Source organism: Chlamydotis macqueenii, chromosome Z, assembly GCF_036417535.1.
Source record: "Chlamydotis macqueenii isolate bChlMac1 chromosome Z, bChlMac1.mat, whole genome shotgun sequence".
NCBI classification, from domain to species: Eukaryota; Metazoa; Chordata; class Aves; order Otidiformes; family Otididae; genus Chlamydotis; species Chlamydotis macqueenii.
In genome coordinates this window covers 28747367-28773025 of record NC_141593.1, presented here as the reverse complement: position 1 = coordinate 28773025, position 25659 = coordinate 28747367, and the positions used below count along the sequence as shown (strand labels likewise).

At 40.3% G+C, this 25659-nt stretch overlaps 1 protein-coding gene across 2 annotated transcripts in view; it reads right to left on the bottom strand.

Moving 5' to 3' along the window:
• SLC1A1 (solute carrier family 1 member 1) overlaps window positions 1-25659 on the bottom strand; it is a 53166-nt gene that overhangs the window by 23229 nt on the left and 4278 nt on the right. The window contains exons 2-3 of one of the 2 annotated variants that reach the window (XM_086770020.1): window positions 20717-20866; window positions 14920-15060 (exon numbers count right to left, since the gene is read on the bottom strand). In XM_086770020.1, the coding sequence (XP_086626146.1) occupies window positions 14920-15046 (127 nt within the window). In that variant the 5' untranslated portion in view covers window positions 15047-15060; window positions 20717-20866. The remainder of the gene's footprint in view (window positions 1-14919; window positions 15061-20716; window positions 20867-25659) is intronic. The other variant, XM_086770019.1, reaches the window with a different exon arrangement.

Sequence of the window (25659 nt, the reverse complement as noted above, 5' to 3'; positions counted from 1 at the left end):
GTGGAAATGATGGCAGTAACAACTTTTGAGAACGGTTAGTAATAAATAATGGGTTCTGTGACAACAGAAGAGCTAGCTTCAGAGGCTGTCAATGTCGAAACTTTTGCACCTGATATATTACCTTAGAAAACTTTACATCATGTTTTTAAAAGAGAGGAAATTCGTATTGCCAAAGTTCCATATCTTCTAACAAAAAGTTCACAAAAATTTGAAATAATGGAATTTTACTCTAAAACTTGTATTGACTGTCAGTAGCAGTTAGAGAGACAGTGAAGCTAAGACTATAATCTTTTTGTGGGATCGAGCGTTTCACAAAGCTTGCCTCAAGATGTTTTTGCCTGACAGTATTGCTGACTCAGTCAAGATCCTAATAATCATGTAAGGTTATTTCCCTGGAGTACTCAGTTATAAAGATTCTACAATTAGTATGAAACAAAATTCCTGTGACAGCCATTCCGCTGGCTCCAAATGAAATCCCTTTGCAAACTGTTACGCTCACTGGAGTTACAGAGGTTTAATTAATGACAAACTTTGCCCCTGCATTTTCAAACTGGATAATGATCCTGTTAGTGAGTGAGCTGTGCTAGAATCCAACTTGTGCTTCCACTGCCATGTCGGTGCTGCTTTGCTAATAGCTATAAAAACACATCTGTCAGGCAGACATGACTGAGTAAATACGAGTATGCTGAGGATGACAGGTGCGGAGGTGGTTTTTTTTTAAAAAATGCTGTACTCTGAAACAAAACTGCATTCAGGATTATGCTTCCATTAAGATACATAGACATTCTATTTTAAATGCTGGGGACAAAAAAGGAAAACTCTAATCCAGCTGTTCCTCACACTGCAATAACTTTTAAAAATTTTTGTATATGGTCTTTTTTTACCTGAATCTTTTGGGGCATATTGCCAGGAAGCCTACCAATTTGATTTTATTTTGTTTTTATAGCTGTTATTTTTGCTCTATGTCATAGTTTAGCCCTGCTCAGGACCAAGCTACGCAGTCTCTCACTCACTCCCCCCACCCTCTGAGGAAACAGGGAGAGATAATATAACAAAAAGGTTCAAAGTTTGAGATAAGGAAGGGAAGAGATCATTGAAGTTACCATTATGGGCAAAACAGACTCAACTTGAGAAAAACTATTTCAATTTATTAATAATAAAATCAAAGCAGGATAATGAGGAAGAGAACAAAGACAACTTCCCCTCATCCCTCCTCTCTTCCTGGGCTTCACTTAATTTCAGTTATCTCTACCTCCTTGCCCCTCACCCCCCAAGTGGCACAGAGGGGGACTAGGGAATGGGGGTTATGGTCAGTTCATCACATGTCGTTTTCCGCTGCTCTTTCCTTCCTGGGGGAAGAACTCCTCACATTCCTCCCCTGCTCCAGCGTAAGGTCCCTCCGACGGGCTACAGTCCTTTGTGAAACTGCTCTGGTGTGGGTCATCTCTTCCAAGGGGTGCAGTCCCTCAGGAACGGCTGCCCCAGCGGGCCCTCCATGGGCCACAGCCTCCTTCAGGCACCCGCCTGCCTTAACGTGGGGTCCTCCACAGGCTGCAGGTGGATCTCTGCTCCTCCGTGGGCCTCCATGGGCTGCACCACAGCATGCATGGGAATCTTGGCCAGGAGCAGCATTACTCCTTCTTCACTGACCTTGGCGTCTGCTGCCATTCCTCTCACAAGAAATTTTTCACTATTGTCTCAGGCAGACGCCTCTCAGGTTCTCTTCACATCTCCTCTCTTCACTTCTCTTGGCTGTGCCAGGCCAGATTAGGCCCAGTTGGCCAGCTGGTGGGAGGCCAAAGGGTGAGGGCCGCAAGGCCCACAAGGCTCGCGCCTCCCCCTCTGTGCCCCCTACTTCTGCTTCATCACTTCTTCTTCTTTTTATTTTTAATTTTTTTTTATTTTTCCCCTTCTTAAATACGTTATTGCAGAGGCATTATCACTGAACATTCTGTCACCAATTTGCTCGGCCTTGGCCAGCAGCGGGTCCGCCCTAGGCCCCGCTGAGTCCACTGAACAAAGGGGAAACTTCTAGCTGCTTCTTGCAGAAGCTGTCACCATAGCCCCCCCCTCCCTAAACAAAACCAACATACTCTATTACTAGAGGATTTCCAGGACTTTCCTCTTAAAAAATAACCAGAAAGGAGGACAATATTGTGAAATTTGCAAAAAAATCAGAAGTGGAAAAATTGAATTATTACAACTGACCAGTGTAATTCTGTGTTGTCTTCAACTACTGATTTTTGCACATGGAATACACTGTGTTGCTAAAGTCAGAGAAAAACACAGAGCCTCTCCGACTTTTACTTCAGAACCTGTGTCTACCTGGTTAAGCGCATCAAACCAAGAGTCCTGTTAAAACTGGACAATAGCGTCCTCAGTCATTTGCAACTTTTGAAGTCTGAAATGTCTTTCATAACCGTGTTTTGTTGTACATATTTAGAGCTGCTTCGCTGCAATGCTACTGTATAAAGCTACTTTACCTAAAGGAAGAGTCTGATTTAAACAAAGTTGAGCCTAAATATTAAACATGGTGTTACAGAAATAATTCTTACAGTTTCTCATGTATTTAAAAAAAAAGACACTTCAATATAACACAAGGTTGCAACTTCATGAAAAAACAACATTTACTTGTCTAATTTCTTTCTGACAAGAGTAACTTTTTTTTTTCCATTTTGGTGTCACACAGGAACAGAGAACGTTCCTAAACAAAGCTATAACTTTGAAAGTGCTGCAAAAGTTACAATGAAGTCTTGAAAAATCATTGAAATATATGTGTCAATGGTACTGAGGCTGTTGAAGCTTCATGCAAATCCAGGAAATTGATTTTCTAAACTTTTTGTGATAATCACTTATTTTTCTTTGCTGCTTAGAAAGGTTGCTTTGGAGGAATCTGAACACAAACCAGTCCTAAAGTTTTCTCTTTCTTTGTCCTCTCTTCTACTGCTAATGACAACTCCACTCCCATTAAAAACAGAAGTGTCTTTGCCCAGTTGTCAACAGTCAATCTCTTTTCACTGCTTCCAGGTTGGTCTACAGTTTTATTATTGTTTCCTAGTAAATGTATTAAGATTCCCAATGATTTCCCTTGTGGTTTTCAAAAACAGTTACTCAGATCTTTGGGAATACAGATAAAGCATAATTTTACAGGTAAAAAAACCCAGGTAGTTAATAAAAAAAAAAAAAACCAAAAAACTCTGCAGCTATTTGAGTCAGGTAAACCATTCAAACACATTCATAGTCACAAACTAGACCTGTCTGCCATTCCCAAATGGCCTCTGAAATTTGAAATACCCACAGGTTTTTGTTGAGTAAAAATCCAGTTGAATCTTTCAAACCCTGCATCAGTGTGACAGCGAAACTGCTGTGGAGCAGTGTAATTACGTATCTCTGCATCATGTAAGTACCGTAGGCTTAGAGCAACATGCGTCACGTTCACTGTGTCCGAGGTATTTATTCAGAAAATAGGGAATTCCTATTGTCTTCTCCTGACACAGGAGCTGTGGAAAGTGCTACCAACAAGCTACATTTCCATGCAGCAACATCAAACTAGTTGTAAGGAAATATCTTTCACTACCTGTGTAACTAGATTGCAGACTGTGTTGTCTTTGAGTGTTGCTAAGGCCAAGAGCTAATAGGAAACAGAGGTATTGAACCTGTACAGAGGTTGTAGAAATACCCCAAATCACAACAGTGACTATAACATGAAAGATAAAGAAACTAGATATTTCAGTTTACAGCAATATCGAGCTACTAGATTAGACTGGAACCTCTGAGACATTAAATTATTCTGCATCTGGAGATTATAAAACTTCTCTATCTTTCTCTGAAGCTGGCCATTAACGCATACTTAAGAGCTGATGGCAGTTTCTAAGGAGCAACCTATAAAGTCAGGCAAAAAAAAATCAAGTACTCATTAATGTTAATCTTTTCCTTTTATTTAATGGAGTGCAGGAGAGGGAGCCACCCGCAGTGCCTTAATAAAACGTTCAAAGATGTTGAAAGGTTACTACTCCATTAGCTCCTCCTCCTATTTTGTTCCCACCTGCTGGAATTACTTATATTTCCCACATAAAATATAAATTTTATGCTGATATCTACATTTGGGAACCTCCTAACAAAATGCCTTACAGAACTACATTTTTACAGCACGGAGTAGATAGCCAAGTGACTGACTGCAGTTGCTATCATCACAGAAAAATTACCAGCACTTGAGAGATCTACTCTCCAGGGCAGAATACTTGCTCTGTTCCACAGGTACCAATCCTGGTCAAAAACTGAAACTGTGTGATGCATGAATGATAGAATGTTTTTTTTTTTTTGCCCTCTGGGATGAGTTTAGTTGGGATAAGTATTTTAAACTGAAACAAGCAAATCAGTGCCCAACATGATTAAAAGTCAAGTAAACAAAATGCTCTTTGTACAAGGTGATACAGCACTGTGTTGTGTGGTTTGTATCAGTTTTCTCTTTGGAGGCCTGTACGAATGCACACATGTCCATATGGCTTTGGCATGAGATGTAACACTGTAATTCTGGAGTTGTGCCCCGTGTTTCATTAATCCTGTGGTCTCATGAGCTCTGCAAGTGAAAAGGTGTTCTGATTTTATTTAGTGAGGGGGGCCACGGTTGTAGCTTCTTTAAGAAGCTGTAGAAGTTGCTCCCCTTTGTTCAGTGGACTCGGCTGGGCCTAGGGCGGACCCGCTGCTGGCCAAGACCGAGCCAATTGGTAGCAGAATGTTTCCTGACAATGCCTCTGCGATAATGTATTTAAGAAGGGGAAAAGCAGAAAAAAAAAGAGAGAAGATATAAGATGTTGAGCGAGGGCAGAGAGGGGGAGGCCTCACCCTCTGGCCTCCCGCTGGGTGGCCGACTGGGCCCAACTTGGCCCAGCCCAGCTGCAAGAAATGGAGAGCAGATGAGATGTGAAGAGAAGCTGCCTGACAACTGTGAAGAATTTTTTTGTGAGTGGAACGGCTGCAGACACCAAGGTCAGTGAAGAAGGAGAGGGAGGAGTAATGCTGCTTCTGGCCGAGATTCCCCTGCATGGGGAATGAGCATGGTCAGGCTGGCTGTCCCCCTGCAGCCCATGGAGGTCCACGGAGGAGCAGAGATCCACTCGGAGCTCGTGAAGGACCCCGTACCAGGAGAGGTGGATGCCTGAAGGCTGCTGTGGCCCATGGAGGGGCCGCTGGGACAGCTGTTCTAGAGGGACTGCACCCCTTGGAAGAGATGACCCACACCAGAGCAGTTTCACAAAGGACTGTAGCCTGTGGGAGGAACCCCATGCTGGAGCAGGGGAGCAATGTGAGGAGTTTTTCCTTGAGGAGGAAGCAGTGGCGTGAAGTGACGTGTGATGAACTGACCATAACCTCCATTCTCTCCTCTTCCTCCCTGTGCCGCTCGGCGGGGGAAAGGTGGTAGAGATAATGTTAAGCTCAGGAAGAGGGAGGGGTGAGGGGAGGTTATTTTGTTCTCTGTCTCATTATCCTGCTTTGTTTTTAGTAATAAATGAATAGTTTTTCCCCAAGTTGGGCCTGTTTTGCCCATAACGGTAATTTTAAGGATTTTCTCCCTGTTCTTATCTCAAACCTCGAGCTGTTTTTCCTTATATTATCTCTCCCTATTCTCTCGGAGGGTGGGGGCAGTGAGAGAGAGAGTGCGTAGTCTAGTCCTGACTGGGGCCGAACTACAACAAAAGGTTTGCATTGAGGACTGGAAACAATCACACGGCTCTTCTGTCTTCCAGTGATTATCCTTTTACTGGTTCCCTAGGGGATAACACCTACATCCTTCGATTTTGTCATACCACTCTATAGAGGTGCCCCAACAGAGCACAAGGATTTATGCTTCCAGGTGTTCTTTTTCAATACATTATGAGAGACTACATCTACAATTTGGTGCTGTGATTGACTCTGTTCAGCAGCAACAATCCTATCTAGGCACCTTGGATTTTTTTTTTTGCTGCTCTACAAATTTAAGTGTCATTACCAAGTGCATCACCTGCAGTAATTCTTAGCTGTTCTCAAAGCTTCTGGAGATCAGAAAGATCTGTTTCTTCTCTCTTTTCACATAATCTGTGTGATAAATTGATCATTAAATATAATCAGCAAAAGACTGGGCTGCTTACCTCCCTTTGCCAGCACTGCCACACTCTATAATCAAGAAACGAGTTTTCTCTATACAAAGATTGATGCCACTTAGCCAGCTCCTAGCACTGGTGGCTGGCTCTTCTCCTTAAGTGTGACTCAGTGCCAGGGGGAAGAGTCTGGCCCAAGGGCCTTCCATGTCCACACAACTGCCAGCCACATTGCAGCTTTCTCAATTAGTTTTAAGAGCTGATCACATTTCTGAGAAGAAATAGCTGAAGTACGGTGCACATCAACTGTACACAATTCTCTCAGGGTTCTGGTATCTAATTCAGTATTGTAACAAAAATATAGCAACAGAAGTTCCTGAAGAGTAGAATGCTATGGCTTTTAGACCTTCTCATCTATGACTAAGGTGTTGATTCACAGAGAAAATGCAGTTCTAAACTGCTCCAAACTGCCATCTGCCTTATTGCTTTAAATGAGCAATTTCTGCAGAGGCTAGAGGAATCACTAAAGAATTCTCAATCTCTCTGAAGCATATGGGTTTTAATTCTTCCCATCTTGGCTCTTTTGGCTGCAATTTGCAGTCACTAGGTCATAGAACTGATAAGATGGACATCCAGGACAGTCAGGTCTACTTAAAAATTTTTTACAAAATGTTGCAACAAATATATGAAAATAGAAAAATGTAGGAGAATCTTAAAATCATACAGAGAATTTCAGTAAGCAATCCTTCTAAGGTGACTACAACGTTTTATATAAAAATAGAAGTGTTGTTTTACTGCCAGGGGTGCACTATGTTATCTGTTTTTGCAAAAATATAAGATTTACTCTTTGAAAAATACTAGGGGAAAAAAAAAAGAATGAAGCAGTGCAGACACAGTGCCCTTGATAAATGGATGGCTGTCTGAAATGCATGAAGTTACTTGGCTTTAAAAGATTGAGCTGGGAGTGTTTCTAATTTAAGACACAAGCAGTATCAAAATTTCAACTGCATCTCATTGTGTGTTACGACCTCATCATTCTAAATTGGTGTTTTGGACTGCCATTTAGGTCATACTGACCATCCTCATTTAACCCTCTGATCATTGTAGCGCTGGTGGTCAAGTTATAACAGCAACCTTTCTGAGAGGCAAGTGACCACTTAGAATTTTTTTTCCCCAGTAACTGCTGTGTTCTGGATTTAGTATGGGATTTGGTATGTGAAAAATGTTGGTAATATACTGATGTATTAGTGGTTGCTAAAAGAGACCAAGGACTTTTCCCAGCTTCCCAGATTTTCACTAATGTGCAGGTGCAGGAAGCTGGGAAGTGTATAGCCACTACAGCTAACCCAAACTGGGCAAAGATAGTATTCTATGCTGTAGACATCATGCTCAGTATATAAGTGGGGGTTGGTTGGTGGGTAGCTCTCTTGCTTCTTCTTTCACTGCTTGGGATTGTTCCGGGATTGCTTTTTGGTTTCATTCCCATGACTGCTGCTCAGGACGGGCTGTATTGGTTATCAGGTGGTGAGAAATTGTGCATAGTTCATTTTGTATATCTTATTACCCCTATACTTTGTTATTATTATTATCTTCCTTTGCTATCCTAGTAAATTGTCTTCATCTCAAGTGACAAGTTGAGGAACTGCCCTCTGTAGAAGAAGAGCAGATTCGGGAACATCTAAGGAACCTGAAGGTAAACAAGTCCATGGGACCTAAAGAGATGCATCTGTTCATCCTGAGGGAACCGGTGGGTGAAGTTGCTGAGCTGCTGTCCATCGCATTTGAGAAGTTGTGGCAGTTTGGTGAGGTTCCCATTGACTGGAAAAGTGGAAACATAACCCTCATTTTTAAAAAGGGATACAAGGAAGACGTGAGGAACTACAGGCCAGTCAGTCTCACCTCTGTGCCTGGCAAAGTCATGGGGCAGATTCTCCTGGAAACCATGCTAAGGCACATGGAAAATAAGGAGGTGATTGATGACGGCCAACGTGGCTTCACTGAGGGCAAATTGTGCCTGACCAATTTGGTGGCCTTCTGTGACAGAGATACAGCATTGGTGGATAAAGGAAGAGCAACTGATGTCATCTACCTGGACTTGTGCAAAGCATTTGACACTGTCCTGCACAACATCCTTGTCTCTCAACTGAAGAGACATGGATGTGACGGGTGGACCACTTAGTGCTGGATAGCCACACCCAAAGGTTTCGATGTCCAAGTGGAGATCAGTGAAGAGTGACATTCCTCAGGGGTTGGTATTGGGACCAGCCCTATTTAACATCTTTGTCGGTGACATGGACAGTGGGATAGAGTGCACCCTCAGCAAGTTTGCCACTGACACCAAGCTGTGTGGTGCCGTCAACACGCTGGAGGGAAGAGATGCCATCCAGAGGAATCCTGAAAGGCTAGAGAGATGAGCCTGTGAGAACCTTATGAAGTTCAAAAAGGCCAAGTGCAAGGTCCATGGGTTAGGGCAATCCCAAGCACAAATACAGTTGGGGCGAAGAATGGATTGAAAGCAGTCCTAAGGAGAAGGACCTGGAGGTGCTGGTGGACAAGAAACCATGAGCCAGCAATGCATGCTTGCAGTCCAGAAAGCCAACCAGATCCTGGACTGCATCAAAAGAAGTGTGGCCAGCAGGTCAAGGGAAGGGATTCTGCCTCTCTGTTCCACTCTCGTGAGACGCCACCTGCAGTGCTGCGTCCAGTTCTGGAGCCCCCAACATAAGAAGGACACAGGCCTGTTTGAACCAGTCCAGAGGAGGGCCACAAAGATGATCAGAGGGCTGGAGCACCTCTCCTATGAGGACAGGCTGAGAGAGTCTGGAGAAGAGAAGGCTCCAGGGAGACCTTAGGTCTTCCAATACCTAAAAGGGGCCTACAGGAAAGAAGGGGAGAAACTCTTTAGCAGGGCCTGTTGTGACAGGATGAGTGGTAATGGTTTTAAAACAGAAGAAGGTAGATTTAGACTAGATAGAAGGAAGAAATTTTTTACAATGAGGGTGGTGGAACACTGGAACAGGTTGCCCAGAGAGGTAGTGGATGCTCCACCCCTGGAAACATTCAAGACCAGGCTGGATGAGGCTCTGAGCAACCTGATCTAGAGATGTCCCTGCTCCTTGCAGGGGGGTTGGACTAGATGACCTTTAAAGGTCCCTTCCAATCCAAATTATTCTATGATTCTATGAACACACTAAAGCACGGACTGCAATAATAGCTATAAAGGATATTTCAAACAGTGAAAGGGGATGTCTTGGATGATTTAGGATTAGCTGTAATGAACAATAACCGCTCATTACCAGACAGAAAGGGAGGAATAAATGGGACATCAATAGCTTACGGCAATGATGGGGATGAAATAATTATAGAATGGAAGGAATTCCAGGTAAGATGTAAAGAAAAATTTCTGACCCTGAATATCAATTTGCTAAGGGACTGTTGTGCCGTCCTATAGGTAGTTGGCACAAGCAGCAGTGCAGTACTGTATTATGATCTTTCCCTAGAGAGTTTATTGGACTATATGCATAGAAATAAGGTACAAATACAGTCTTCCATTCCTCTTAATTGCAAACAGTATCACTTGTAGGAAAATTTTAATTTTCCTCTAGAAAGCTCTTAGAGATTTTATAATCTCAAGTTAATGCCCTTTCAGGAGATATGATGTTCCTTGGGTGGAATATGATAAGAGCTTATCAGGAGGGAAGATGACACAATCTACCAAGATGGACAGGCTAGTAAGATTCATAACAGAAGTCAGATTCAGTTCGTGGATGTAGCAGAAATAGAGCCTCTGCACCGTTGCAGGTAAAATGTGTATAGACTGAATATAGAAAACCTAGAGTACTGAAAGTACTTGAATTTTCTCAAAATTGCTGCTGGTAAAACATATAGGCGCACAAGTTTTAGCTTCCAGACTCTTAAAAAGAAAACTTTGACATTACACTACACTTTTTAATCAATCATGATGTCCACATACAGGAAAATGGAGTAAAAAAAGTGAATGTAATCTCTTTCGTATAGCGGAATTGTTGTTCATGTCCTGAGCTCCAGAACGGAAGAGCAGAAGACACTAACTCACCTCAGACTCATCCACAGTGGTATCACCAGCAGCCCCCCAGTGATATGGCTGGGACAGGAGGCAGTGACTGCCAATGCCACAGAATGGCTGTTGTGCTGGGGCTCTTCGCCCTTGAGAGCTCATGGTAATCATGCTCCATGAACCAGAAGTGCACTTCAAAGTTTTATTACTGTAATTTAAAACCTTAAATAATATAGAGGCTGTCCCAGTTGCATAAGGTCAACTGATATTGATGGGGAAGGAGTAGATGACTGTGACAGAAGTAATTCAAAGAGGATGGGCACAAAGCCTTGTCCATTAATAGCCCATGACTCTGCAGTCCTCCTTGCCTCAATGACTGCACATGGACAGCAGGGACAGGACCTCCAGCATCCCTTAGAACAACTGAAGGCAAAACTCATTAATAGTAGTGTAACATTTTCTGTCCTTTGCATGACATACATGATACAAAGGACAAGGTGAATTTTCTGCCTGAGCCCAGGTAACTAGTTTACTAATACTATACAATGGACCTGCTTTCTCAGAGGTTCTTTCTACTTCAGAAACATAGAAAAGCAAGAGAATATGCAGATATCCCGAAAGTCAGTCTCGAAGTGTGTTAAGCTAGATCAGGAATTCCCCAAGGAGTGGAAACTAGCATGCTTGCTGGTGATGCACAGGGCCTCTTAAGGATGCCTCAGTCACAGAGCACCACTCAGCAGCTGTGCTTCTTGGACTTGCAGAAATGGAAACCGCTGAGGCAGCTGCCATCCCAGGAAAGGTGATACCAAAGGAAAATTGATGTGGAAGCCCTATACTATAGTAAACGGATTCGTTCGCCCACCATTGCTTTGCCTGTGCTCCTCTACAGTACTTAAAATCTGTGAACATTTTATATCTAATGGAACTGGCAAGTCTACTCCTGACCACAGGCACAGTCTCAGCGTGCTTTAACTTCAATTACTAATATAGTGGACAAAAAAAGGTTGTTTAAGTATGAACTGTTCTGCCTTTCAAAGATAAACATTACAAGTAAGAACAATCTGATTAATACTCTACTTCGATGTTTTCTCATTGCATTCCAACTCTTTTGTCTCTCATTTTGTACATTTCACCAAACCCAGTGGCACTTTGATAAAGCAAACTAGTAATTTCCCAAACATAGATCCCAGGTAGGAAACTGACACTTTAATTTTGAAGAATGGAAAAAGACAAATAACCTATTCAAGATACCCATCCATCAGCCACGATTCAGCATCCTCTTTCCACAGGGAAACCAATTGTATCTGCAAATGGGAAAAGTCACATGGCCTAGGTACTTTACTAGGATATTTTTATCTCTCATGCAGTTGTAATAACTCATTGTCAGCTAGAATAAGCCAAATTTGTTGTAGAATCATTATCTTTGTACTACAAGCAAGAAGTGCAAATAAAAGAGTGTGCAGTTGGTACTAGGAAAGGTGGAACTGGCAGGATGCTTCAGACAGTACTGCAGCAGTAATCAAAGCAGGCCCTGGAGCCTGAAGAGTTTATTTCTATAGTCCTGAAAACCTAGTGGTTAGAGCATCATTAGATCCAAAACAAGGCAGGTACCATATTTATAGCTCACATACAACTGACCTCACAAAGGCAATAAATACTGTCTTTTTTTTTTTCACTTTTCCTGAGGTATGCTGTGTGAAACCTACAAATACCTCACCAATTGCTTCAAGGAATGTTGGTGTTCCCCAAAGCTGACCCTGCACAAATTCATGACCCAGGAAACTCCCATGTGTCTGTTCTAGCCTTTTTGGAGCTGCCCGTGAAGACTGGGAGTGCAGGGAAGGTCAGGAACATAAAGAAAAGCTTTATTAATGTTTCATCAGGGAGAAAAGATAAGAAATGAGGGAGAGGTTATCATAGAATGTAAAACAGGTGTTGAATAACTGATAAAATCAGGTCATCAGAACAAAGATCTGAGACTTGGACCTGCTGTGTTATGTGTCACATCTTTTAACTCAAAGCATGATGCAGAACAGAACAGACATGACTGCTACATGGCTATGATTTCTGACATTTATAGCTAACCTTGGAAACATAATCACCGAAATCAGCCACGTGATGCCAGCTTTTAGGGGAATTTTTTTAACAAAAAACATTCTAGCCCTAAAGAAAGACCTCCACATCATAGTCCGTAGCTTGTAGTTTGAAAATTAATAACATAAGCAGTCTGAAGTAACCCCACCGTAGAAGGACTGATTGAAGAGAGATGGGAAGCAGAGACATGACACTTTGGTAATATCTGGAGGGCTGGGGATGTTGGGTAAGGTCCAGATCTCCTGACACTAGCTACTAACATAGGGCTTAGGTACAGGAAAGAAGGCCACACACTGTGTTGATTAGTTAGCTCCAGGCTGGACATGTGAGTTTCCCCAACTTGTACCCAAGTACAAGGGAACAAATGTCCAAGAAACTGCACAATTGTCCCCAGTCTAAGTCCTGTTGCAATCTGGACAGATAACAGATTTGCAAACATTTACTGCCATTACATACCCTGTGAATCTCAGTCCAAGAAAAAGAAGGCTAAAAGTGATTAAAGGGGATTAGTCTGCTCAGTATGCAGAAATGTTGTGAAACACACTGCACAATTCTAGATAATTTTAATTCTCTGAACAAAATTAAGAGTTGTGAATGACAAAGATAGAGCCAGGCTCTTCCCAGTGGTGCCCAGAGACAAGAAACAACAGGCAAAAAATAAAACCCGTGAAATTTCATCTGAAATTTCACACTGTTTTTCTGTGAGGCTGGTCAAACACATTGCCTTCAGAGTCTGTGGCATCTCTGTGCTTGAAGATATTTAAAACCTGACTGGACATGGTCCAGGGAAACCTGCTCTAGCCGACCCTGCTTGAGTGGGGGGGTTGGACCACATGGTCTCAGGATGTCATTTCCAGTCTCAACCATTCTGTATGACTCTGTGTGAAAGAGGAAAAATGACCAGTGTGCTTTATGATTATACCCAGGCCTACTTATTCAATGCAAATGTGCATTTCTGATGCTTGGAAGGTTACCATATTTCTTTTAGAAGAGGTAAAATATCTCATCAACATCCTGAAGAAGGATGCAGGTGAACACTGAAAACCATCATGCACGGACATGCCCGGTTCATTTGCTTGACACACATTTCAGCATTACTTGCACACAAAAGCTAGTGCTTTTGTCTTCAAGAGCAGCAAAGCTCTACATATTTTATTGAAGTAGCTTCTATTCTTTATCAATCTTGTTTCCTTTTTCTTGCCTAATAACCTAACATAGAAGTGTAGAAAAAAATAAGCCCTTCTTTTCTATGTAAATTGGATATGCCAAGGTCAGAATCACAGCATCTTATTATAATCTCTCTATATGAATTTAACTCCTGCAATCTGTAATATTTAAAATTCTAGCTCCTGTTAGTAGTTACAAATGCAGTTTACTCATACTAGAATGTTAAACATTAAATAGCAGCATAATATTTTTTACCAGTATGATTCTGGTTTTCCCTTGCAAGTGCTGGACAGAGATACAATTAATAAATAATTAATTTCACGGTTATCCTAATGATATAATTTATTTCTGAAGACAGAGGCCCAACTTCACTCACAAATAAAAGCTTGTTTGAAAAAAGAAATATATTAGCCTTATCTTGGCAGCTCTTTCTGGATCTCCTGTCAGAGACTCAAGTTCAATATGATAAAAGTAGAGTTCAGTTTTCCTTTGCTTTCTGTCTCATTTCCTCCTCTGTATAAAAATGCTGCTGTCCTGTCTATTAATTAAAACATCAAGCCCTTTTTGTTCTTCTCTCTGTTCTTCTTTTACATACTAACAACTGTTTCATCTCACTTCAGTCCTTTGGACACAGCCATTGACTATTTTCTGCTCCAATTTCTCACTCTGCCTCTTGCAGCTTTCCTTTCTGGATGTCTCCATCTTGCAGCACTTGACATTCTCTATTTCAATTCTAACACTGGGTTGCTGTCATTTTGCATTACAGATATGCCCAAAGGCCTTTACAGCTTCCCTTAGGCTCTTCCCATCATAGGCTTACTCTGAGGTGCACTGCTGAAATCAGTGATATTTTTGGCCATGAACTCTGAGGATCCTGGGAGTTTGTACTCAATATCCTATTCTTGAAAGCACTTTCATAGCACGATCCATAACCCCTTCCTGGCCACAGACTCCCCACTCTCTTGCACTTCCCCAAAACTCCTTTGAACCAAGCATACCAAACAATTTTTTTTTTTTCCAAATTTATAGTCTTCTGTCATGTCAGTGAACTGAACGGTCTCACAGAAGGATTCAGCAAATGCTAGAGCTCATGCAAAGTACCTCACGGGAATTTGCGAAGACCAGGGAAGTGTAGGTGAGGAATTTCTACTTTTTATGGAAGTAAGCTATGAGATCAGCTCTCCCTTTCTCGTGAAATGGCAGCATGAGACTACTTAAAATAGCTAACTCTGTACCTGAGAATGGACAGTTGCAGCTTTGGGCTTGCAATTTGCAACCATTTAACCCACTCCTGAAAACAGGCAGAAAGAGATAACCAGAATCTATACACATGTATGTTTTTATCTCACAGCTCTTTATAACTTAACTACCAGATAACGGTGCTAATCCTTCCAAACCCATTCTCATTATACAGAGAAAATCTTAATCTAAATGTATGCAATCCATACGTTTCATTATATAGTGTTTTTAAAGGTTATTTCTTTTTTAAAGAAAGCTAAACCACAATGATAATCTCATCAGCTACCATTACATTTCCAGTCATACCTGTGATCATACTTGATATGATTAACGGCAGAATGATGAGTTTGAGCATTCTCATCAGCACTTCCCCAGGAAAGGAAAAGTAGAATTTATCCACTTTAGACAGTTTGCCATATTCCCGTACCAGCATGCCAACTCCAATACCTAAAAGGCACATAAAAAATGTGACACAGATTAGCAGGAATTTATAGTAGAGACATGTGGAAAAAGGAGGAAAAATAGGAGAAGATCAGTAAAACAAAAAGACTGAGCAACAGACACATCTTTACAGCCATGGCATAACTTCTAAAGCAAATTAGAGAAGAGATGTTTTCTTTTCTGTTACATATATTGATAACAGGAACAGTAATAACACATGCAATTCTGAACATGGAAGATGTCTTTAGGCATGTCTTTGGAAAAATCTCGACTACACCCTCCGATTATCACTCCAGTCCAGCAGTGACTTTTTACTTGCTTTCACTAGCTCTAGAAGACCCATTACTGGTATTAAAAAAAAAAAAAAAATCAATATCATATATAAACAGCATCAAACATTAAAGAAAGAAAGTGATATGAAATAAATATTTCAGATAATTTATATTGCTGAAAATATTTCTACCCAGCAGCAATACTTTTGGTAATTGCTGCTCTACGTAATTAGAAAAGAGTGTGACTACAATCACTAAATTAATTTAATAATTTCCAGGAAACTTATAACAAAAATACACTCAGCTTATTTCACACTCAATCCACTACAGGACCAATCTACAAAATACCAGACTGTAAGTACAACCAGTGATTGAGTCACAGCACAAAGCACCTTCGTACTTTCTCTTACCTTTGGATTAAATGAATAATAAATAAGATAGTTTTAGCTTCTGAGACAAACCACAGATAAAAGTTCTACCAAAAGAAAACAAATAGTAGGCCAAAAGACAAATTTCTTTAGTTTGACAGGCATTTCAAATTAAAATCACTGTTATAGGAAATCTGTTCATCAGTGTTCAGAAAGCATTATGACTTATTTGATGGTATGTAAGGCATTTAAGTTAGATGTTGCTCAAGAAGCTGGTGTAAAGTTTGACTAAACAGGGTTATAGGATAGGTTCCTTATTTTAAGTGAATGAAGAACTACCAGGTTCAAAACCAGATTTAGGCAAACCCACAGGAATTGAAGGATATTGAAGGAAACAGACAGGAATTTCATATCCAATTCTCTACTAGAGAAGAAACTCATTAACATTCTCTTCTACAAAGTAAGGATTTTTGTAAAAATTCTTCCTAAAGATTCACCATGGCTGTGACTCGTGCCAGTTTGCATGTTATCTGAATATTAGTTGACGCAGAAATGTAAACTACTAGTTCACAGAATTTGACTCTAAGAACACAAAAAGATAATAAACTGTCTTTTCTGTGCTCTATCTGCACTTGCAAAAACAAGCTGAAAGAAAATAGAGGCAGATTATAAACTCCTACCAAGTCCTCCCTGCTAATAAAGAGATGGAAAATGAGCAAGATAACCTTTCAGGCAGATGGGCTGCTCTAAGCAACTATTAAGATTTCTGATTTAGGTGTCATTCGGGCCAGTGAACACACACAGTTTAAATTCCTTGCAACAATCTTGAATCTTAATAGCCTTGAAGATATTTGCAATATTATGTAAATGCCCTTGACCAGTGAATGATAAGACACAATGATCTCTATTTCTAATCTAGTGACTAAGCTAAATGTGTTGAAAATTGCTAGTCTACACTTTACGATAAGCCCAAGCAAGATAAAACTCTGTTTGTAAAACGGTTACATGTATTGAAGTAAGGTGCTAAGGCTTTGATCCTGAAAATACTAGTGTAAATAGCTGAATCTAAGCATACAAGTACTCTCCATGTCTTCAGACTATTCACATGACTTAGAGTAGGCATACGCTTAAACTGCAGCAGCACTAGACTATAAATTTACTAAAAGTTGCGTAACGCCACTTCACTTTGAGCAGGTGTGACTACCTTTCATTCCAGGTAGTTACTGTCATGGTGACCAGCTGGGAAGTTTGATCATTGTATATTTAGCAGGATTACTAGCAGGTAGAAAGATTCACCCTGGTTTTCATTCTTCAGTGTTCTCTTTTCCACTTCTTTGGATTTCACTATAAAGACTTCCCATGTGCTCTCAAAATTTTAGTAGAGTTTCCTTAAGCTTTTCAACTTACATATTTACATTTGTTTCGGGGTTTTTTTTTGGCAAGAATATTACTTATCTAGTGGCAGTAACTGAGAATAGACCTCCCCATTCCAACAATTTCTTGAAATTAGATTATTGCACTCACTTCCTTGTTCATGCTATTTCTTTACTAGAGCACTTACACCCATATTAACTTGAGTAGTACACCAAAATACAGTAAAATGCAGCTACCTTTTAAATGGAGCTAGCATCTAGCATATGTTGCTTGAATGGTAACATACGAAGAAAATTTATTTTGTAACAGTAACAAGAGAAGATCAGAAAGTCAGCAGAATAAATATGCTTACGGAAATGGACGTAAATAGAACTTTTTGATCCTCACCTCAATAACCAAGTTCAACTGGAAACTTCTGCCTGGGAATTAGAACACACAGAAAGAAGTGTGGCCAGGCATAAACATATTTCACATGGTCACCCGTGCTTTTAACATCACATTGATTACAGCAGCCTCGAGGAAGTATAGACAAAGGTTTAAAAAAAAAAGGTCAATTTCTCTACATGAATGCTACCGATATTCCACCACTTCCGAAACTAATTCTTACACGTGCAATTGCTTTTAATAACTGCAAAACACCCTATAGTAGGCAAAGCCTTTGCTATATATTAGGATTTTTCCTTTATTTTAATTTCTCTCTTTTTCATTTATGGAGTAATTTAATTCCGCTTTTTCAAAAGAGCAAAACATCACATTTCCTGCTTGCCCTCTTCCTCTTTCCTCAGTTTCAACTACTCCACCTTTCCTCTTGCCATGCTAAATTGTTTTTTCTTCCTTTTCCATCCCCTCTCTTTGCTTTTCCTTCTTGCCCACACGGCTAACCTAGGTTATGATTTTTACTACAAGAGCAATCCTCTATTTACAACTCAATGGCATGTACTGCGTAAGGTACAGAGTTCTGCAATACTGAGCAGAAGGGAAGAATGAAAGTGGAAAACCCAGTACGATCCCATGTCTTTAATTTAATTTTCTAAGGCAAATATCTCCTTGCAACTGTGCACAGTACAGCACATGCTGTATAGCATGGTGTCTACATTTTCTCTCCCAGCAGCCACTGACATAGAAGGTGAAAGGTGCAGTCTGGGTCCCTGGGATTGTAACATGTGAAAAGGCCACAGGACACTTATCTTGTCTGAACCCATATTAAACAACCTATGCCTTGACTCCTTGGCACTACTCTCCCAGGTAGTCTTTTTACAAACTTGTTAAAAGACAGAAAATCCTTCAAAGGAAGGCTGTAGATGTAGACTAAGAGAAGGAAAGGGTGAGGGTGACAAGAACAAGAGAAGAAAAAACAGAGTGGAAGAAAATCGCTAAAAATGAGCATACCAACAGAAATCTGTTGGCACTCATCTTTCAAGTAGTCCCAGCAGTCCCAGCATAAAAAGCTAGAAGGAATGTATGCTTCATCTGTATGGGATGACCCATTTCTTATTGTGCGACCCAGGAAAAGGGAAGCAGGAAGTACCGCAAAAGGACACTACATGAAAACAGCTGCACTGCATGTAGCAATCGATCCATCACAGCTGCCAAGCCTGGGGCTTTCCAGGGCATAGGAGATGATGGCTGGCTGTAACAAGGTGGCAGAACCAGTCTGGCCTGTGTACTTTGTGTACAGTGAATGAACCACAGAAACTGGGTAAAACGTGGCTTAGAAGACCACTATGTTCTAGGTTCTGCATATCTGCAAAGCTAACTCTGTGACATTTGGGTATCTGGTGAACACTCACCTACCACAATCTGCCCTACATCTAGAGTATGTCTTTTTGCATATTCCTGTTTTTTCTGAAATGTTGTTTAAGGAAAAAACCAAGTTATTTGCATGGGAACAACTATAGCACTACTACATTTTTCTTCAAGTATTGTGCTGCAGTTCATGACACAGATTTGGAAATGAGTAAGAAAAGAAACACCCTGTTCAAACATATTCTGTAATCTCTGGGCTCATCTATACTAGCACACCTGGAGAGTGTCACAGATTGTCCTGCAGCTACTGTAAACTTGTAAAAATGCGCTGTCCTCTCAGCAGCCACCTGAGCAACTAAATGTGGAGGCCATTTACAATCTTTCACTGAGTGATGGCTAAATTCTGAAGCCTTTTTTGTATAATTATGTGGGGTCAACACAATTCAGATCTTGAATTTGAAAACTCAGAACCCCTGAGTAGCTGAATCTGTTCAGGACATGAAGTGACTGTAGTTACTTGCTTTATGTAACTCTATTACCATTACGGGTTAGACACCTTTCAGAGCCTGGTTACATCTTTGATAAGAAGATAGCATGATACTATGTATCTTTACTGTCTTTACCTTCACTCCCAGGTAAAACAACTCATGATTTAGAGACAAATAACTGAAGGCCACACATATGCCTGGCCCTGTTTCTCACTGAAAGAGAACATAAACCAGATAAAATTGGTATTGAACAGGTAGGACTCCCTAACGTGTTATTTGCACTCACGGATGACAATGCTGATACGGGATGCACAGTGTTAATTGTCACAGAGTTCTTAGCCCACCAATGTGCATGACACCGCAGAAACAGCACATCACCTTCAACTCCCTCTGATTTTATTATGGAAATGATCCTTAGGAATAAACCATAAAGACAATGAGAAAAGAAATCCAGTGTATGTTTCTGAGAACAAATAAATCGTTTTGTAAAATAATCTGTTCTGGATTACACTATGTCCTTCTCTGAATAAAGTTGCGGTTTTTATTTTTCCTGTTTTCACATAATTCCAGCACGTAGAAACTCCCTTTCACTGGAGCAGAGTTAGTGATTCTGGCTGACATTGATAGACACGGGGGGATTATAGGAATTTTACTCTGATATGGCATTGAAAGATGAAAAAACATGGGCATGTCTGATGGTTCAAACCTGATATTATTTAATTGTACTGCAGCAACATCCATTGTGCTATTAACAAAGTGATTAAGCTCTTCATAATTTCACATTATACCCTGTTCATGTGATGGACTAAAATACAATTACTTCTGTCACATTGGTAGGTCTTAATTGGATTTTCTTTACAACAGATGATACATGGGACTGAAAAGCCTAGCAAACAAAGTTCACTGACTCGATTTGAAACACAATGCAAAGCATTTAATATAAACATGTTGAATTGGAGCACAGGCAGCTAAGATTTGCAGTCTGTGAAACAGTATAAGTCCATTTGTAATATTTTATAAAATAATTTTTTTTTCTACTCTCTCTAGAGTTTCTGTAGTATCACTGGCTGTGTCTTAACTACAAAGAAATACACAGTGTGAACTACAGAACACTAAAACAGAAGGTGTAGAAGAAATTTTTGCTTATAATAACATTTATAAGTTTATGATTTCAGCTATCTTTTGATTATTTTGAATATTTTCTAATGTTATGCATTTTACTCTTTTACTTTCTGTTTGACAACTAATATTCCTTCTAACAAACATACTGACATTGACTGAAAAAAAATCCAAGATTCTTAGAAAACTGCAGGCGACTACTGAAGTAAGATTTAGAGTCTCTGAGGTATGACTATATGGCAACTGATCTTAACTCTCTGGATGCTGGTGTTGCCCAGTCTACCCACTTGCTTACAAAGACATGTGAAGAAAAGTCCTCTCAGAAATCTTCCAGTCCCAAGTCAGATCTTAGTCTAGTGAAAAATATTTAGTAGGAATGTATTGGAGCAAGGTGTGCTCATTCCTCTTCTGTGGTGAGACTCCCTGTGTCCTCTCTCCGATTAACCTGTTGAGGGTGCAGCAGCTGTAAATTCCTTCACACGAATGACACACTGTCATCTGACTGCAGTGTAGAGGGAAGTTTGGGTGGACAGTGACTCCCTGTGATGAGCCTTCAGGAATGAAGGCGAAGTGGAGCACTGGCCAGAGGGGTAAAAGCCAGCTTCTCCAGTGTGGAGTTCCCCTTACTCACAGCAGGTGTGAAGGCTGCTACAATCAGCAAAGCCACGTAACTCCTGCTACTTTCTGTGCTGCAGGAACCTGCAACATGGCTGATAACAGAGAGTAGCCTGTAGCAGTCACTGATAACACAGACCGTCCTCTCTGCAATGCAGCCCTCCGCAGGACCCACCCCACCCTTAGTCAAACCAAGGGCCAGGAAAAGCAAAATAATGGCCATTCTCCTGGGTGATCGCAGTTCTACTGAACCTTGAATCAGTGTTGCCTCAGAATGGCAGATGGTTAAGCAGCTTGGTAATTTAAGTCTCTACTATTGCGCTCTTAGCTCACTCTCATTTATCTGAACATGCTGCAGGTGAATTTCATGTGTGCATATCTCCCAAGTATTTTCAGTATGCAGACATAACTTCTGAGAAAGCCAAGATAAAATAAAACAGTTGAAAGAAAGAAAAAACTTGATCATTGTGCTTCCTCTGCATATGTATCTCAGTACAGTATTGAGAAGTGCTGTAGAGAACCTACCTATAGGAACAGTCCACTAACATACAGAGAGATGTTGTGAAGAATTCATTCCTTGGTTAGTCCTTAACTCTGTTAAGATAGATTAAGTTGTATTAGGAATACAATTTGCCTCTTTCACAGCTTTTCAACAAACTCGGTGACTCACTAGATTTGTGAAGTACAGTACTCACAACCTTAACATAATAAACACCATACTATAAAGATTACATCCTAAATTAAGCAATTTGGGGAAAACAACATTTTTTCCCCAGCATCTATATAGCCTACATTTCCTCAGCAATTTGGATGTGTCCCGGTGAAAGCACCAGTTCTGTTTGGGAATACTATGTGAAACTCATCAAGGCTTCAGGAAAAGTGAACTCAAACCAGAACACATGCAAAGAAGGACTGTAGAGTGGTGAAAAGAATGAGGAGCCTACCTTTTGAAATGAGACTAAAGAGCTTGGTTTGTCCAATAGGGATGAGTGAGCCAGAAATACACAAATAGCTGAATAACAGAGAAAGAGTAATGTTTTAAGAAACGGATGCATATTGAACCTGAATATATTTAGACTGGAAATTGTAAGGTTTTTAACATTCAGACTGATGAATGCAGCTTCCTAGGAGGATGTGCAGCATCAAGAAGACTATTCAGCTTTAAGGTGAGGCATGGTATGTTACACAAGTTTATATAAAATGGTGTAACCTGAAGCAGCAGTAGACTAGATGTGATAACCCAGGAGGTATCTTTCTACCTCATATTTCTGTGTTTTACAGTAAAATTGAAATGTAATGTGACAATGGTAACTTGCCCTTCTTCTTCTGAAGACCTTCCCCATGACCCCTTTCAGCTGTCACTTCTAAAACCACTACCATTCTCCTCCACCCCACTCACCTTAACTTGGGTGCCTTCTTTAATTATGACCTCTCTCCTCTGCAGTCATCCAGACACATATAGGTCTTGCAGCTTTCTCCATGTCTCCAAATCCACAACACTTTATAAAGTAGTGCTTTCATTTGGATCCCTTTTGTTGCTCATTTCAGACATTGTCTGACACCCAGTTCTGGTGTTCTGAGTGTTTAACATTTTGCTTACATGGCCTAATGTATTACAACACCAATGGCACCATCCAATGCCACTCAGAAAAATAAGAGCTTATCACGCTTTCTTTTAAAAGTCCACTGATCTTCTGTTCTCTTTGCACAACATTTGCTTGCTACCCCAAAGCTATATGAGTACCTTTGTACATCCTGTATAGCCCAAGAGATATTAGCTCTATAAAGCACATCGGGGAAAGATGTATCTTCATTTGAGACTTCTGAAACATACAAGAAACTAAATGGTTGGCAATGATATAAGGAAGGTGAAAGGCTAGCAATCGAGAATATCTGCCAGATCTGACCTTTGTTACAGCTTCTGTTTTAAACTGTGATGAGAAGAAAGGACAGTAAACAGGACAGACTGTCCTAGCTATCCTCTTGCTGGAAGACCGATGGAATGATTCTGACTGTAATAAATCGAGATAAGCAGCCAGGAGGCAATTTAGTAGAAACTAAAGAGAGATAGATAGTGCTATGCAGAAACATAATTATTCTGAAACTAATAGACACCAAAACATTGAGAAATCAGAGATATGACCTAGAAAATCAGTTCAGATTAAGCAAAGCCAGGTTGTTTGTGGTTCCAAAACCACGAAAGGATCAAGATATGGCTGTTTTGCAACCTATTGTGAAAATACTTAGATTATATATAATCCACAGAAATTGTTATCACATGTCACATTTAAGCTGCTGGTACAGTATCGATTTCTCATGGAATGTGCAATATACGGAACAATGATAGACAGAAAAATAAATCTAGAACACTTAGTCCAATATAGCCCTGATCTTCAGCATAAAATATGATCCATATGTGACCTCACACCATGAGATACTGTTGTGGGGCCATAAATAAGAATGTCTTCCACAAATCCTGTAAGGCTTCTGTGAAAAAAAGCTAGATCCACAAACAGTGCAAGTGTTGTTTGCGAGCAGTCTCATCCTGAATGTTATCTATTTCCTGGGGTATATAAGAAGGAAGTATCTTTATGCTTTTTTAGGACATAAAGAGAAAAAAAAGTACTATTTTTGTAATTGCCTGTAGTATTTTCCTTTAAATAATACTGGGAAACTGGAAACAGTAAATACTTTGCTGGTATTAGTATTGGTGTTATTGTTACGAATGGAAAGAAATATTTCATTGACCTTGGTAGCTTTAGGGCTTTTGTAGAGTGTAAATTGACCTTAGCCCTACTCCTTCCAAAGCTCCCTTTATTTAAAAGTCCAGCTCTAGCAACAGTTTCACTTCAATCACATAAAGTGAAAACTAAGCTTTATGTCAAAATGAGACACAGCATATCTAGACAATAGGAAAACACTTTACATGCCAGAAGAACAAATAAAAATTAGATTTTCTTTGCTTCAAAACAGCTCAAGAGCATAAGCTATCAGCTTATCAGCATCAGCTATCTTTAGTTTCTTTTGTTGGCTGAGTTTCTGGTTCAGAGCATTTTTGATCCCCACTAGTATGTGAAACTCTCAGATGAAACTGTTTGCCATGCTCCATTTTACTTTCTGTGTTTAAAATTTAAATTCAGACTTTTTTTTAGAATTGCTAGGTTTCACACATTTCTGACCAGATCTCATCCTCTGTCAGGTTGTATGCAGTGTGACAGAGAAGAACAGACAAATAAGCATCGCAACTGTCTAAAGAGGCATAAAAAGTCACAAATGTCATCTATGCTACTCTAAATCACACCAGGAAGAAACCACAGTCTTCTGTTAAACTTCCATGCTACCACAGTTGGTTCCAGATGTCTGGTCTTCACTTCTTACAAATTCCAAGTTAATAAAATGTCATGCTTCAGAATTCAAGAAAGGAATCAGATGTTTGCTTTACAACTATACTTGTCAGAAAATGACACAGTTATAAATCCTTTGCTTTAGTACATTCCCTTCAATTTTTCTCCTGCTATGAAGAAAAGAGCTCTGTTTTTGCTAGAATATTTCAAGGGGCAGTTAATCCACTTAATTGTTTGTAACCTTCACACTGTATTGCACAAGCAAAGAGAAATAGTAGAGAAGACAGCCTAAACTACACCAATAGCCGCTTTTTGGTAAAGGTACGAGGAGGTGGAAATGAAAAACAGTGAAGCCTTACCCAATATATAGAATGGGCTTTTTATTTTTAAATTACACTTGTCAGAGACAGAAAAAAAAAAACTAACTGGGAGAAACTGAAAGACTTTATAGGCTTATGGGATTTAGAGGGTGCAGGGTACATTTGCAAAAGAAAATTCCCACTCTCAGGAGTATGGTCAGCTCCCTGGATTCAGAATGGCCTTCCGTGTGGTGAGAGGCTGTCAACAGAGTGATACGTTACTAATTGTTCCATTGTTATCTTCACCCTGCAAGACATTAATTCTTGTAAGAATGCACTGGTGGACTTTGAGTAACGCTTCGAGTAGTGCTGAGACTGGAATTTTAAAGAACCAGTGCTTTTAAAAGCAGCTGTCAAACCCCTTTGTGTCTGATTACAGAAGGAGCCTAGCCCTTCTAGCTACAGTTAGCAGGTGTGAATGCACTTGATATTTTTTTTTTTTAAACACAGACTTCTGAACAAAAAATACTCTTATAGGGAGATATTACTACTTAACAGTATAATATAAAATAATAACTTTCATTAAAATTAAAAAGAATAAATTGTTCAAATATGGACTGCTGGGGTGATACCATACAGCACAAAATAGAAGCTCCAGTGTCCGCTGCACTCATCAAATCCTGGCAGATATCTACAGCTGCACCATTCAAAGTTTCTGTAATGCTTGTGCTACAGACAGGAACAATGTATATTTTAGTCTGGCTCTCAAATGCAGGGAGAAAAGGAGGTCTGATGCTAGCCTCAGTCTTCCAACAAGGGAACGGCACAAGAAAGGTGTCTGGTCCTGTAGAGACTGAATAAACTTCACTTCAGAGGTGCAAAAATCAGGTATTCAGGCATGCTGGAGGTGTTCCCCCACCCCCTCCTTCCGTCAGTCACTCCGTCGCTGCCTCCCACCACCGATTCCCGGCTCCCGACTC